Source organism: Elaeis guineensis, chromosome 1 (genome assembly GCF_000442705.2).
Source record: "Elaeis guineensis isolate ETL-2024a chromosome 1, EG11, whole genome shotgun sequence".
Taxonomy (NCBI): domain Eukaryota; kingdom Viridiplantae; phylum Streptophyta; class Magnoliopsida; order Arecales; family Arecaceae; genus Elaeis; species Elaeis guineensis.
Window position 1 is genome coordinate 145,742,920 of NC_025993.2, and position 16,899 is coordinate 145,759,818.

Below are 16,899 nucleotides of genomic sequence, written 5' to 3' on the forward strand. Positions count from 1 at the left end.
GCCTTGCATCCTTAGGAATTCAAGGCTCATCTATGTGGAGGATCCAGCAAAGAGCCCTTATCTCTTTGAGGGGATCCAGTGTTGGTTCCTCATCAAGGATCACACACTTCATAAAAAAGTCAGCCAAAATTTGGGCTTTCATCACTAGTCGAGGATGATGGTGGACGTCATATTCTTCGATCTCTATTTTCCATTTAGTCATTTGCCCCGAGACATCCAATTTTTGGAAAATAGCCTTTAAGGGCTGATCGATCAAAACAATCACTGAATGGGCTTAGAAATAAAACTGAAGTTGTCATGTGGTGGTAACCAGCACATAGATTAGCTTCTCGATTGTAGAACATCTCGTTTCACTACAAGGAATTTGATTTTTGACGATGAAATTTTAACGATAAAATTTATTTCATCATCAATAATTAAACTTTTGCAATGAAATTTAAATTTTGTCCCAAAAAATCAGGTATTTGCGATTAAAAAAATTTTGTTGCAAAAAGTTATATCTTTTGCAACGAAAATTTCATTTTTGTTGCTAGAAGTTGATCTTTAGCGATAAAAATTTTTTTTGTTGTAAAAAATAATATTTTTTAAGATAAAATATTTTTTCGTAGCAAAAAAATATTTTTTTGTGATGAAAAAAAATTTTATCGCAAAAAAATTACATTGTTTGCGACAAAATCGATATTTCGTTGCAAAAAATAAGGGCTTTTCCAACCAATTTTATTTATATTAAGCGATGAAACTATTTCATCGCTAAAATTTATTTTATTGAAAAAATTTAAATATTTTATGATGAAATTTTAATTTTCATTGCTAAAAATTGATGTTTAGCGACGAAAATTTTTTTCATCGCAAAAAATTATTTATTTTTGATGACAGATAAATTTTTTGTTGCTAAATTTTTTTTTTTACGATGAAAATAATTGCATTGCAAAAAATTTGATTTTTTACGATGAAATATTTATTTCATTGCAAAAAATTTGATTTTTATGATAATTTTTTTATATTTGCGATGAAATTAAACTTTCATTGTAAAAAATTAATCATTTGCGATGAAAAAATTTTTGTTGCAAAAAATATATTTTTTTACGATAAAATATTTACTTTTTGTGATGAATTTATTTCATCGCTAAATATTTTTTAATTAAAAAAAAGTACTTTGAAATAGGGCAAAAATTTGTCCTAATCAAAAATTTTCCCACGCTGTCACGGTCGTCAAAGCTCTTTCTTCCTCCCCGATCTCCGACGACAGTCCTCCCTCTCCGGTTGCCGATCATCCTTCCCGGTAAGTGCTCTCCCTCCCCGCCACCATCCTCTCTCTCTCTCCCTCCCGACCACCATCCTCTCTCTCTCTCTCCCTCCCCGCCGCCATTGAGCCCTTCCTTCCCGCCACCGTCGTCGCTCGAGCCCGCCCCCCATCGTTGATTGAGCCCACCATCCAGCGCACCGTCTCCCTCCTGCCTCGCCACCCTCTCCTTCGTGCACCATCCTGTTTCTTTCTATCCCTCTCGATCTCCACTGTGTCACCGCCGGTCGAGTCCTCCCTCCCCACCACCATCGCCGGTCGAGGCCTCCCTCCCCCATGGGTGGTGGAAAGCATCACTCCTCTGCCGCCTCCACCTCCGGAAAGAAGAGTAGGCCCTCTCCCAGTCCCCCCTTCACCGCAGAGGACCTCACGCCTGTCCTCTCCCTCCTCGCCTCCGCCGTCTCCCTCTCCCTCCACTTCCTCTCCGACTCCAACCTCCTCCTCCTCCCCTCCCAAACCCTATCCCTCGAATCCTCCCTCTTCTCTGCCTCCTTCTCCCTCTCTCGCCTACTCTCCCTCCTTCCCTCCAGTTCTCTCCAATCCCTCAAAACCCTAACCCTAGAGCCCTCTCCTTCATCTTCTTCCTCCTCTTCTTCTTGGTTCCTTCGCTTCCTCTCCTCCACCTCCTCCCATGGCTTTGGTCCTCGTTGGATCAAAGTTTTTCGCATGTCCAAGCCTTCCTTCTACCTCCTCCTCCAGCATCTCTCCCCGTCCTTGGTGGCTTCAACCGGTTCTCTGTTGAGGGAGAGTTGAAAGGGGGGTCGGTGATCGCCCAGGGGTTGGTGGATTCGGAAGGGAGGTTCCTTGATGTCTCACTCTCCCTCCCTCTCTTTCTCACACTTCCTCCCTCCCCACCGTCGATCGAGCCCTCCCTTCCCACCGTCGATCGACCCATCCCTCCCCTGTCTCCCTCCCTCATTTTCTTTCTCAGTCTCCCTCCCTTACTTTCTCTGTCACTCTCCCTGTCTCCCTCTCTTACACCTGGCTTGTCTGGTTTTGTAGGGCCACCGCCGTCGGGCCGCCACCACCATCGTCGGTTGCCGTCACTGTCACTGCATAGCTATCGGATTCACGGAAGAGTTGAAGGTGAGAACAATTTTTTTAATTTATATATTTTTTAATTTTTATTCTTTTTTTTCTCAATTAATTTTAGCCATTAGAAGTAATTATTTGTTATTTTAGTAATTAGATATAATGTTAGATATAATTATTTGTTTGATATAATTAATTTTAGTCATGATTTAAAAATATTTTAAAAATAATAATAATAATAATAATATATTAATTATAGCATAACAAATTTATAAGCCTTAGAATTTTCGTTCGAGGATAGCGTACATAAACTAATATTTTTTTTTATGAAAAAATATTGATGCTTTACACACTATTCTCGAATTGTCCTCGTGGACAGTTTGGGCACGTGAATAAATTTAATATTGCAACACATGTGCTTCTACATCACAGAGTTTTGTCGATATTTTCGATCATGTTCTCTGGATACATAGCATAACTTTAATGCTTGTGTATCTGGAGAACTGCGTCGAAATACTGTCAAAATTTTTTTGGTATAGAAGACATGTATTGCAATATTAAATTCTTACACGCAATGAAGATTGATTCTATTCATACGCAAGGAGTAAGATTGGTTCTGTTCACACGCAAGGAGTACGATCGGAGGCGAATAAGGTGAATAGGAGTTAGCTTGATTCTATTCACACGCAAGGAAGTGCCTCTTTTGCACAGGGAATGAAGATGATGGTACGTAACTACATTTGCAATCATACTTTGTAACTTCTTATTAAATATTTATATTATTTTGATATCTTTTTTCTTCTTTTTTTTGTTTGAATAGGGACTATCCGGAGTCGACACCTATGCTAAATTCTATCAAAACAAGAGTGACGAGTTCGTAACCGAGGAGGCGAGGCAGCGTCATGTAAGTATCATTACTCTACATTTTGAATACTTTTAAAGAGTTTGAAAAAAATTTATGATTTTATTTGATTTATTGTGAAAGAAAAAAATATTACAATTGAGAGAGCATGCGACGAGGGAGGTTGGATCTGACGGTGATACTGGATCGCAGCAGGTTTGTTTGATGACAGATGATACGATTTTGGATACCATCCTCGGACGGCAGCTAGGATTTGATCATAACATGCGGTTCAAAAAATCACGCAGTTCGTCATCTGGCCGGTCTGATGATGCATCGATGCTAGAGACAGTTAGGACATCCATGAGCATGATGCAAGATCAGATTAGTTACTAAATGAATCGTAGTCAGACGCTCGAGAGGATAGTGGCTGCGATGGCGGGACGGCTCGGTATTGATGCTTCTGAGTTAGCATCTCTACAGTCACATGACGTCATCTCTGCACCACCATCGTGACACATATCGGGTCAGGGATCGATGCCTGGAGAAGGAAACGAGGCCAACAAGTCAGATCATACCTAGTTTGTAGTTTTTTTAAATTTAAAATGGTGTATGGACTTATATTTTTGTATATGACAACGGTGGTTATGAAATTTTTTGTTACTTGGAATTGGTATTTTGAATTAGAATATTTCTATTGTGTTAATATATTGTTATATAAAATATGTTTCATCTGAGAATTTGTATTTGAGCAGATTTTTTTTGATAAAAAAATAAAAATTAAATTTTTTATCCAAAATTTAATTTAGCGATGAAATATTAATTTCATCGTAAAAAAAAATTTATGAATCCAAAAAAATAAAATTTTTATTATACATTGTGATGAAATTTTTTATTTTGTTGCTAATTTTGTGATGAAAAAATAATTTCATTGCTAAAAGTATCAATTTTTTACGATGAAATTTTTATTTCATTGTCATTATCACGATAAAATTTTTATTTCATCATTATTATCGCGATGAAATTTTTATTTCATCGCCATTATCATGATCAAATTTTTATTTCATCACAATTATAGCGCCGAAAATTTTATTTCGTCGCAAATATCACGACGAAATTTTTGCGATGAATTTCATCACCATTTTTTACGATGAATTTTTTTTTCATCACAAAATATTACGACGAAAGAAAATTTTCATCGCAAAAAATAAGAGGATATTTTTTTTAATCACTATATTTAGCAATGAAATTATTTTCATCACTAATATTTGTGATGAAATTCAATTTTCATCGTTAAGATAAAAAAAATTAAAAAATAAAAAATTATTTTTTACGATGAAATTATTTTTCATTGTAATTTTAGCGATAAAAATTTAAGCTCTTGCGATAAAATTTTTTCGTCGCTAATACAGCGAATACTTCATCATCTAGGTTGACTATTTTTTGTGATGAAATAAAATTTTTTCGTCACTAAGATCTTTTGCTACGAGGCTTTCTCTATAAATATTTAGCGACGATATATTTCATCGCAAATACTTTTAGCGACGAAAATATAATTTTTAGTGATGAAAAAATTTTATCATAAAAAATTAATTTTTTTGTAGTGTTTCAGCATCTCGAAGGAGCTTGTTGGTATAGTAGATAGGTCTTTGGATCTCTACATCTTCTCGGACTAACATAAAATTGGCAACAACATGTGAGATTGATAAGTATAAATACAAGTCCTCACTTGTGTTTGGTTTGGAGAGTAGTGGAGGCGATTCGAGGTATTGCTTGAGATCTTTGAACACTCTTCAACATTCATACGACCACTCAAAGCTTTTCATTTGTCTGAAGCCTTAAAGAATAGGAGGTATTTTTTGGCCGATCTTGAAATGAATCGGTTGAGGGCAAATACACGGCCTATTAGTTGCTATACATCCCTTTTGGTCCTTGAGTACTTCATCTCCAGCAATGCTCGAATCTTCTTCGAATTCATCTCGATCCCCCACTGAGTTATTATGGATCTGAAAAATATTCTCAAGTTCACTCCAAAGGTACATTTATCAAGATTAAGCTTTATTTGGTTTCACCTCAGCTCAGTGAATGCTTCTTCCAGATCAGTAATATGCTGGTTGGCTTTTGTACTTTTGACCAGCACGTCGCCGGCATAGGCTTTCATATTATGCCCAATCTAGTGTTTGAACATCTTGTTGATAAGGCGCTAATATGTAGCCCCTGTATTTTTCAATCCAAAATGTATCATTTTATAACAATACATACTTTTATTGGTTATGAACATCATCTTCTCCTCACCTTCGAAAGCCATCTGAATCTAACTATAGCCGGAGAGAGCATCCATGAAGCTTAGGAGTTGGTGTCATGAGGTGGCGTCTACAAGCTGATCGATCCTTAGAAGAGAAAAGCTATCTTTTGAATAAATTTTATTAAGGTCGATGTAGTCGATACAAACCTGCCACTTGCCATTCTCTTTTTTCACCATGATGACATTGGTGATCCACTCCAGATAATAGGCTTCTCAGATGAATCCTGCCACCAAAAGCTTGTCAACTTCTTCCTTGATCACCCATTATTGCTCTGAGGTGAAACTTCTTTTCTTTTATCGAACAGGACGATGGCTCGGATTCACATTTAATCGGTAGACAATAACATCAGAAGGTATACCTGGCATGTTCGAAGCTGATCAAGTGAAGATATCTTCATGGGTGTGTAGAAATGACATTATTCTATCCCTGAGATCCAGCGCTAACTTTGCTCCAAGCTAAATGATTTTGCTCGATTCATCGTCGAGTGGAATGGCTACAAGTCATTCAGTCGGTTCACATCAAACCTCCTTAACCTTCTTGTGGTCTTCGATCGATAAGGCCTCCACTAGATGCTTCTCTTTTATTATTGCCAAGAAGCACTGATGGGCCAGGATCTGATCTCCTTGTACCTCATCGATCCCATTTTGGATTAAAAATTTTATAAGTAGGAGATACGTGGAGACAATAGCTTGCAAAGCATTCAATTCGAATCGTCTGAGAATTGCATTGTAGGCAGAGGGCACCCAAACAACCAAGAAGGTCAATTGCATGATCCAACCATGAGGCTCCTATCTGGTAATCACTGGAAGAGTTATTTCACCTTCCATAGTCACGGAGTCTCTAAAGAATCTGACCAATAGAGTATTGACTTTTTTCAGTCGATCAATGGATAATTTTATTTTTTGAAAGATATCATAAAACAAGATATTGACTGAGCTTTCATTATCAAATAATTTTTTTTTTAATATCATAATTCGCTATTGTCATTAACACGATGGTAGCATCATCATGAGGGGTTTGCACCCCTCGAAGATCATCATCAGATAAAGAAACATCACCAATGCATTGTCTCTTCACCTCTTTAGCTCGATCCTCTACCCCACTACCACCGACGGGGCCAGAAATTACATTGATAACACCAAATGTAGGTCGGTTGCTGTTATTCTTCTAATCAAGTTGGTGCCATTGCGGCTCTTTACGGGCTCGATTCTACTGCTCTTAAACATACTTATTAAGATAGCCTCTTTGGATCAAGGTCTCGATCTTGTTCATAAGCTAGAGGCATTCCTCAATAGCATGATCATGGTTATAATGGAAGCGACGGTACTTTCTCTTGATCCTTTTATCCGGAGGGACCTTCATTGGTTCAGACTGTTGAAGATATTTTTGACTCTCGATCTTCATTAGGATTTAGGCTCGAGGAGGGGACAGAGAGGTGTAGCTGTTGAATCATCAAGGTAGGCTCTTCAGTCAATGTTCTTCGATGGTTAGGAGGACTCTCCTTCTGCTCGAGTCATCCGAGAATCCTCTCAACCCTGCTTCTTGCTAGAGATCTTTTTTTCTCTTAGCCTGCTTGCGCGATACTCGGGCTTCTTCCACCTGAGCATACTTTTGAAGTCCTCACTTGAGCGTCGATGTTATCACCGATTCATCAAGATTGTGCATCTCCAAATGTGGTGGCATTGAAATGTGCAACATAGTTGAGCAGCGACTCATCCTCTTCTTATTGGAGAGAGAAGAGATCGTCAAAATTTCTTGGCTGTGCTCAGTTACTGCTGAAGTAAGCAGTGAACAACCTGCTGAGTTGCTTGAATGAATAGATGAATCCGAGCTGAAGTCTCAGAGTACCATGCCTATGCCAATTTTTTGAGGATGGTTGGAAAGATAAGACAAAAGAGGGCGTCTTAGGCGCCCTGCAATGTCATGAGGGTCTTGTAACCCTCCAGATGGTCGAGGAGATTCGAGGAGCCATCATATAACTCTACCTGAGGCATCTTGAAACCAATTTCCTCAAAATGGTTTGGGAGAAAGGAGGTTGGGAGTTGAAGTTGAGACCGTCATTGTTCCGATGAGGCTCATTCTAGACTTTACTAAAGTAGTGCTCGATATCTTGGAATTTTTTCTTAAACTCTTCCTTTTAGTACGACTTCCCCGGCCTAGCTAGGGAGAATAGTTAGGAGTTGAATCTCCATCAAAAGAAGTGCATCGTTGTCAGTCCTCTTCCCTCAAGTTCTGGTGGGAGGACGACTAGGGCAGGGAAGCAAGAGCAGAATGGAGGCACTGGTGAGAGGTACGCTCTAGGCTTTGGGGGCTAGACCATCGATTGCATCGGGAGGGAGCTGCCTTAGGGACCGGCTCCGAGCATTGCTGCTGCTGCTCCGCTATGTACTGGAACTATTGCACGGCACCAGTTAGAGCCTGGATCTAATGAGCCAGGGTGTCAAGGGGTTGCGGATCCATCATGATAGGGGGCTGCACTATGACGGACCCTCGAGTAGCACTGCTTTGGCTGTGACGAATAGACTGTCGGTGAGAGATGGTGGAGTTGTATGCTCTCATCCATTTCATATTCTCTTTTCTCTTGAAATGGGCTTGACTGTTCCTCTAACGTCAATTTTATTGTTGCAAGTCTTTGGTTGCTGATAACATGACTAAGTTAGACGATATTTGAAAATTGAAACGTCGGAGGGAACCTATAAGGAAAGTTCACACTCACTGGAGGGTTTCCAGCGGGGAACCTTCCGATACTTAAGTTAGCCAAAACCTTGAGAACAATAAAGAAAAGAATGGGAGTGGAAGAGAGAGAGAGAGACAAAGAGTAGAGTGGTGGTGTGTTATTTCTTTGTCCAATGGAGCTTATCTAAGGATCCTCTTGGTATCTTTTTCATATAAAGATGGAGCTGTAGGTAGTTTAATTGAAATCTTTAGACTATTATACTAGTCTTATTAAGATATTAGGCTACATTCCGACAGGTCGTTAAGATAGAAAATCTTCCTACTATCATGCGAATCAAAATTATTTGATGGTTGTGGATTTTGTTCAGGTAGACTGAAGAGCTAGTAGTCAATGGTCGGTACTGAGCTGAGGCCTATCACCGATGTCTGTATCTGAGACTTGGGTGTCATCTCCCATCAACTTATGAGAGCTCTATCCTCGATTCTTGGAGTGATTAAGCCATCGAATCGGTACATCTCCGACTTCGCAGTTGGAAGATTTTAGCCACGGGGTTGGTCGATGATCGATTCGGAGGTTGGAAGGAGAGCAATAAAGTGGTTGGTCCATCTTGGCTACTTTTCGTTTTCCGGTGTTTGAGGCAATCTCACCGAATGGTTCGTGGATGTTTAGTCATGCTTTGGAAGGAAGAGAAATGTTATGGATGGTAGATTTCCACAATACTATTCATTGCTTTTCAAGGAGGAGCAACTTATAAGAAATTTTTTTTTGAAATACTGTTTGAATGCCCAGAATACATTATACGATTTCCTGTGAAAACAAGCAATAATTCATGATGTATGCTGTGGTATAGTCCAACAAAGGCGTACCGACAGATGATACATGACAACTTGAGTCTTGCTCAAGATTTATTACATATTAACGAGTAGCTAGAAGACTTTCATACAATTTGAAATCTATTAAGCTAAAGTTGATTAACTTAATAATTACTTTAACGTGACAACCGTTAGCATGCAACGCCCTTCTGGTAGAACGGTTGAAGGCTGGTTGAAGAGATATGATCATGAATATATTGGCTATGGAGAATGGAGGCATAGATACGATGAAATATATCGAGTAGATGTATGAAAGTTAAAGGGATCATAGGACACCAAGCATGTGGAAAATATTTAGGTGTGTGCTACTATTGCCAGTCAAATTAGTGATACCAACAAAAGCTATATCAATTAGGTGACAATTACCATCAAAAGGATGGATGCGCACTACTGCATGTATATTGATGTTAAATTGCCGGTAGGTTTATCACCTTAGTTCATATGTAAAATCAATATCTATTGTTCATTGCCAGCACTGGAAAGCAATGGAGGCTGGCTTCAAGCGGCTTTCATTGGGCTTCAGAGTTTTCCAATGTGCCATAAAAATTTAAAAAAAGAAACACATCTCCTTTTGAATGTATCGGTGCAAGCCAAAGTGCTCAATCCTATTGCCGTTGGTCTCTCTTTCAACAGTTCAAAGACCTTCAAGGATGGGTAAATATGGCCAAATAGCAACGAAATTGAAGAGAGAATCATTGATGCAGAGCAACTTATACTGGAATAAGCTCGCAAGTCAAGCCTTTTTTTTAAAAAAAAAAAGAAGAAAAGAAATATTAGATAACTTGCCATTATTGTGCATCAAATTTGGAGAATATGAACTTATTGGGCTTTACTTTTAGATGACTGCGTCATTTAATCGAAAGTTAATTGCTGTAGAGAATATTGTCATATGTAGCTTGGTCGCTTCTTTTGAAAAGATCGAACCTTGTATTTTGTTCTTGTCACTGTGCAGCTGCTGTTTATGAACAGTTATGAGCTTGTTATAAATTTTTGCTTTCGTATTCATTGAGGGAAGAAAGCTCAACAAAATTTCAACTAAGCTCAATCACATACACCAGAAAGTACAACATCAACAAAACTGCTCTCACCATGGGATTGTCTATCAATATCAATATCAATATCAACTACTACCACAAAATTTATACAAACAGCTTGATTTGCTTAAGCCAAAAGGGAAGATAGACAAAGATTGAGGAGAGCTGGTGGCCTTTCAAAAACCATAGGAAAAAAAAGCGCATCATATGCCCCACCTTTGTTCTCTAACATGTAATAATTGCATGCGGCAAAGCTTGTTAACTAACCTTCACATGGAGCTTCTCACTAAAATAAAAAAGAACATACACAAGGAACCTTGATGATTTCAAGCCAAAGGCCAAAAAGAATACCTGAATTCTTAATAGAGGAGTTCATTGACATGCTCTCACTTATTTGACATTGCTCAGCTTCTCCAGGATTCAGTTTATGGATCGAAGCAGATTATATAATGTTCTAGTGACCCAATGAAACAGAAGTAGGATGACACAAGTCTCAAATCAGAGGCAATTAAGAAAATCTCTTCCATATCATTACATAAAAACAAAAAAAATAAAATAAAATAAAACAAAATGAAACAATAGTAACTTTAGCATATTACATATCTGAAATCCCATTTCAACAACATAACTACTCTGTAGAAAAGAATGAACATGAAAGAAGATGGAGCCACAGCCAGAGCACTGAATGTCCTTTTGCTATAACCCAAGGCACTTGTGTATCAGGATCCTTCTCACAAAATAAGCATCAAGCCACTGGAAAGTGCCATAACCAAGTAACCGAAAAGGCTAATGCAGATGTTGTGAGCAGAACTTTCAGTGGTTGACGACTCGGATGATTTGGGAGCAGACCTGATTCCACCACCGCTCGTCGGAGCTAAATCTGATGGCTTTTTAGTCTCTGGAGCTGGGGCCGGAGCTGGTGCTAGTGGTGGCTCAGTTCTGAAGATTGCCATTGGAAGCAGAACCTTGTCAACCTCATAAATGGCGACAGGCGCAGTTGAGTACACACTGCTGGTAATCTCTGGTTTCGACCAGGTAGAAGCGACATGAATAACCCCTGAGGTGTCAGTGAGGTTCAGAGTATAAGATCCACCCGCAAATGTGTTCACAGGGTTCAAAGCACTAAGGTTTTTGAAATCAGACAGGGAGTAGTACTGGGGGAAGGCATGGTAGAGGAGGAGGGTCTTGAGTTGGTCTTGGGTAAGGTTGGAGAAGGTGGTCTTTTTAAGTGATGAGAAGGCTGAGTCCTTTGGGACAAAGATGGTGATGCCTTGTTGGGTATTGTTTGCTTGGTTTTGGAAGGTTTGGATGACTTGAGTTTTTTCAAGATAGTTGAGGAAGGTATGGAAAGGACCAGCAACAGAGAGCAGGTCGGCAAGGTTCACGAAGTGTGGGGCAGGGGCAGGTGCTGGAGATGGAGGCAGAAGTGGTGCAGGGGCAGTTTGTGCATTTGTTGGAGAAGAAATCAATATGGCCAGAAAACTGCAAGCCACAAACACTGCAGTAAGCCCCATTGGTCTAATACTTCTCTTTGCTTTCTCAGTGATCAAACACTCAAGGGCCCTGCAGAAACATGACCCATCAAAATAAGCAAACCTTGTATATATACAAGTTTAAATTCTTATGCCTGAAAAACTGAACGAGTTGTCTTAAAACACATGTAGGTATGTAGCTTTTCTCCTTAAATTGTGGTGGATTATGATCTTCTCCTTTCAACTCATTAACCCTCTGCAATTGTATCAGCTTAAACAAGTTTTCTGCCCTGTAACTATGGTCTGTTTCTCTTCTTCCCGTTGATTATTAACTGTGTAAAATTGCAAAGCTTAAACAACATGAATGTCTTGTTCATAGAACAACAAAGGGAATCAGAACCACTAACACGATTGAACAGAGCATAAAACATAACAGACAAGCAAATATATTTATATGTGCTATTTTTCCTGTGTTGGGTGTGTTTGGAAACAAAGAGGACATAAAAAAGAGGAACAAAATATAATTGTCACCATGAACTAGACTCTAAATCAAATTTTTTTAGCTGTAAAAAATGCGGATCTAGCTGTAAAAATAAATTTTTACCAGATGGAGCTCTGTCGCGTTCAAAGGAAGGCCAGCCAGATATAAAAGTACACCATGCTCTTTAAGGAAATGGTCTACATCTTAAAAGTGACTATTGATATAAAAACAAAGTAGTGAAAGAAGTAGAAGCTGGGAAAACACAGCGCAAGAAACAGATCTGGTGCTTCAGGAAACTGAACGGTAACCATGACCTTAAAACATGATATATCCCAAACAAAAAGATCCACTCATCATAAATTCAAGAAAGCAAGTAAAAATGACCGAGAGCTACAAAGAGGTCTTCCTAGATCCAAAAAAAGAGAAAAGACCATAATAGTTGTACATTGTTCCCATTTGGGAAAAAAACATCATAAGAAAGGAAAAATAGATGAAGCACAACATATAAGATCTAGAGACACAGTCTTCACATCATGAAACTAAGAGACCCCCCACTGCAGAACTCATTTAAGAAAATGCAAAGAACATATAAAGCTGCACTTAGATCCAACCAGAAAGGATCCATATCTGAAGGTCTAAAAGCCCCAGAATTCATGCATAAATAAAGAGAAAACAAGGTAGAAAACAACATTCTATATTTCATCCCACCTCTAGGAAGAAAACCACCAGAGGAGAATGCCACAAAAATCACAACACAAGCAACATTTAAGACCAGTAGAAGAGAACTTAAATGCAGAGAGGAGAAAGGTGTGAAGCACAGACCTGACCAGAGGGCCTTGAATGTGAGATAGGAGAGGCACAACTTGAAGTCAGGCGAGGTAGCGGGGTGGGGAGGGGCTTGTTATATAAAAGAGTGTTGATTGGTAGTGTTGCGAACCAAAAGGTGGCAGCTGGTGAGGGCGGCAGTAGGTACCCAGAAAAACCAAATGGAGTGAGCAAGGAAAGGAAACGCCAGCCAGATGTGTGCCAACCTTTTTCTTTTCTTTTCTTTTCTTCTTTAACCCCCCCATGTTTGGACCACGCCTCTCCCTGGGAAGCTTCAGGACAGGCCATGTCAGGTGAGATTTCAAAACAGACCCTCCAACTAATGATTCTTTTTTATTTATTGAAATGTTCCACCTTGCACTCTACCCCAAGTTTTAACACCAAATTTATCAAGGTGAGAATTCTCTGCAATTTCTCAGCAGCTTCTCATCTCGTGAGAGGTTTTTTTTTTTTTTCCCGGTTGCTGGTGCCTTATTGGGCTCTCCCATGCATGCGTGGCTCCGTCTCTGACTTCGTACGGAGCACTGAATGAGAGGCCCACGATGAGCCCATGGATTCCATGTGTTGCTAATTTATGGGTCACCACTCACCTGTGATGACTCCAAGTGGGACTGCTTCATTATACTACCCACATCATTACAAGCACTTGGTCATCAATTGAGAAGGGTTGGATGGCTACTGGTGATGCTACCGCTAAGTTGTGATCTCAAACTGGCAATAAGTTATCAATTTCAATGTTTTATATGGCGAAGATTTATGCACTTGCATAGCTAATGATCTTGGGCATGGTAAAAACACTTCATGGTGTATGTTTGCACAACATTGAAATTTTAGCATATGATAAATGGTTTGGGTGGATCCGTAGCTGAACATTTTTTAAATTTAATTCTTTTAAATTTGAAATTATATTTACATACTATAATGCGTTATCTATAATCAAGAGCAAAATTCGCTATATTGGTACTGGATCTCGTTTTGATACCATCATAATGCAATATTGATATATGATCCAATAGAGTACAAGATAGTATATTGAGCATAGATACGATATAAGATAATACATTATTTTGATATCTGTATAGTATGATATATATGGTACTATACAATACCGACTAGTATGACAAACTATAATCTAAAAAGATTTATAGAGAACGGGTGATATACTTTGAGTTCTAAATTTTTGATAAATAATCTGCTTTGTGAAAAATATCAATATAAATTGTGAGGATCTGTACAAGCGTGCATTTGATCTTACGTCGATTATTCGTCAAAAAAATAATAGATACTTATATAGAATTCAAAAATTTTAATAATATATTTTGGCTAATTTTTTTGGAAAAGATCTAGGGTTATTAAATATAATACAAAAATCATGCACATACTAACCGGATGACTCGGACATTCAAAGTAGAATTGCACTATCTTGGGAATTAATTTTGATTATTTTCTTAGTTGACTAAATCATTGGTATATGAAAATTAGGGTCATTGACAGATGGTTGGTGTTTACAAGCCAATGGCCCAATCAACATTCTACAACATATAGCCTTGTCAAACGACAAAATCCACCTCCATTCTAGAACAGCGACTTCAAATCCGGTTACCATGTTGATCTCTATCTTGTAACGGATGTTGGAAGGGCCATTGTTTGGCTTTAGGCCTGTAAAAGTATTGTCTCCTTGCTGTTATGGTCCCCCATTCTGTCCACCGGCACGTTACAATGTCTAATCCTGCAGGCCTCTCATGCAAGGACTGGAACGAGATACAGGGAATTTGTTGCCATTTTAACGGGAATGAGATGGATATTCTTCAAGGCAATGATGCATTTTGTACAGACACAATTACTCGTGCATGATGCCATGATTTATAATAAATTAAGTAATCATTATTCTTATGAATTATGGATCCAGTTTTTGCTGCTGTCATAATGTGCAAGCTTTGCACCGTTGTCTATGAGATCCGGACGGTATCTAGTTTCCTTTATCATTAACTTGTTTTTAAGTTGGTCATACCATAATCATCAAAAAAAAAAAAAAAAAAAAGGTTGATCATACCACAAATATCATATATAGAATGTTGGATTTTATTTTCCCCACGTTTCTGATGATGATCAACATGATCGAATATTATATTGTAGTCATCATATAGGTAGCATGCAATTAATTGGGTCACAAGCTAATACTACCATCATGGTAAAGTTTCTAAAGGCGACCAAAAGGCTTCTAGTTATTACACTAATAGTTGCATCCTGGTATCTTCAAATATCAATCTCTTTTTTTCCTGATAAAGCAGATGGATTGAATCTAATTAAATATAAATAGATACAGCCATATAAATCCAAAAATAAATTATTTAAAAATTAAACAGAAAAATTAATCGAAGAAACCCATAATACTGATCCTATATAATTAGCTATGTATTTCACTCAGCACAATAGTAGTCTTCTAGTAAACATATCATATATCAATAGCAAGCAATGAGAGTTAAAGTGGTTCAGCTAAATATGAACCTTTAAAAAATCACACACTAATAGAGCAAACAATAGGTGCACTCCTCTTCTCCCACAGGAAAAAAAGGTTAATCCAATAGATGCTAAAGATTAAAATGTGGAACTTGACAGATGGATCGAGAAAATCAACCAAAGCTCGAACGAAACATAAAATCTGGACATGAGTCAAAATCATCCAAATTAAACACCAATCCTCAAATGATTTATCAACAACCAGTACAACAAAGACTAGATTCAATGCGTGTGAATAATTCAAAAACCTAACCTAAATTGTCTTAAAAGTTTATTCCTTGGCCTTAAAGTTTAAATTTAACCTAATATTGAATGAAAATGTAACCTAATCACCATCCAACAATTCAACCAACAAATTTGGACCCACATCCAATTTTTCATCTCCTAATAGCATTACGTCGACTTGTTTCACCCTCAAAGCTAGTTGGGCCCATTGTAACAAAAAAAAAAAAGCTAGTTGGGCCCATGTCCATTATCTCACGATAAGATGGCTAAATATTAAGAAGATCGTGTCCCACGCCCACATGATTTGGACCGACGAGCCTGGTTGTTTTCCCTTACCAACATCATTACTGTACGAGCTGAGTTCAAATATTCCGCCGGAACGCTCTAAAACTTATCACAGACTTCTGTGCACTTCTCATCAAATCACTTGTTTTTTTATTCATACGTTTCGAAGTTTCATGGTTCCCATGGCTTCAGAGATGTATTAAATGGCATGCCTTGACATTGTCTTCAAGGGACGGCAACGTGGGGACCAATCACTCCTTTGTGAACCACCAACAACAAAGTCTTCCGAAGCCTTGCGTTACATAGAGCTGTAAAGCGTTGATCATGCGTTTGGAGAAGGGTTTGAGAGGGGATCCAATTAACAATCAAACTGCATGTGCCCATTACTTGCTGATTTCCATGTTATGTTAACATGCTTCCACTCCTTTTATGGGCAAGTTGTCATTGTGGAGCACTGCACTGTTCCATTAAGAATGTAGGTCAGCTCTATTATGCAATGAATTAGAAGTTCACAGTGATTCGATCTTTCGGCATATGTGGTGCTCAAGATCTGGTAATAGATTTGATTTTCATTATGATATCTTTGTTTCGTTAGAAATGCAGGTTAGCTAGCAGATAAAATAGCTTGCTCTGTTAGGATCATACAATTATTTGGTGCTTCTCGAATCGGATCCGAACATTTTATTCGTTGTATGAAAATTATTAGCTTAATAGTCTTTCTCGAATTGGATGTGGACTTGATCGAATATTAATGAAACATTTTATTCGTAGAACATTGTATTCATTATATGAAAATATTATTAGCCTAATGGCGCATTGTGTTGGTCCACTTCTTCTTCCATTATTTAGTCTATATATGTCTTCTTTAGATGATCTTTGATCAGAAAACTATTTGCCTTCCCCTGCCAGAGTAGTGGCAGTCTTTTGTTTTATTTTGGCAGGGCATGATCATATAAGTGGTGGTATCATGGGGACATACTGGGGTTGGAGATACCACGTTGGGTGCTACACAAGTGCAGGAAGAAG

At 38.3% G+C, this 16,899-nt stretch overlaps 1 protein-coding gene across 1 annotated transcript; it reads right to left on the bottom strand.

Moving 5' to 3' along the window:
* Positions 1 to 10,547: 10,547 nt before the first annotated feature.
* On the bottom strand, positions 10,548 to 13,000 carry LOC105038952 (fasciclin-like arabinogalactan protein 7). Its single transcript, XM_010914889.3, has 2 exons — positions 12,841 to 13,000; positions 10,548 to 11,628 (listed from the first exon to the last, which is right to left on the bottom strand). The coding sequence occupies exon 2, from the start codon at positions 11,577 to 11,579 to the stop codon at positions 10,797 to 10,799; it is 783 nt and encodes a 260-aa protein (XP_010913191.1). The 5' UTR covers positions 11,580 to 11,628; positions 12,841 to 13,000; the 3' UTR covers positions 10,548 to 10,796.
* Between the last annotated feature and the right edge of the window lie 3,899 nt (positions 13,001 to 16,899).

What these genes read in the sequence shown, in the direction of transcription:
- LOC105038952 (XM_010914889.3), bottom strand. Translation starts at nt 11,579, where the DNA reads ATGGGGCTTACTGCAGTGTTTGTGGCTTGCAGTTTTCTGGCCATATTG.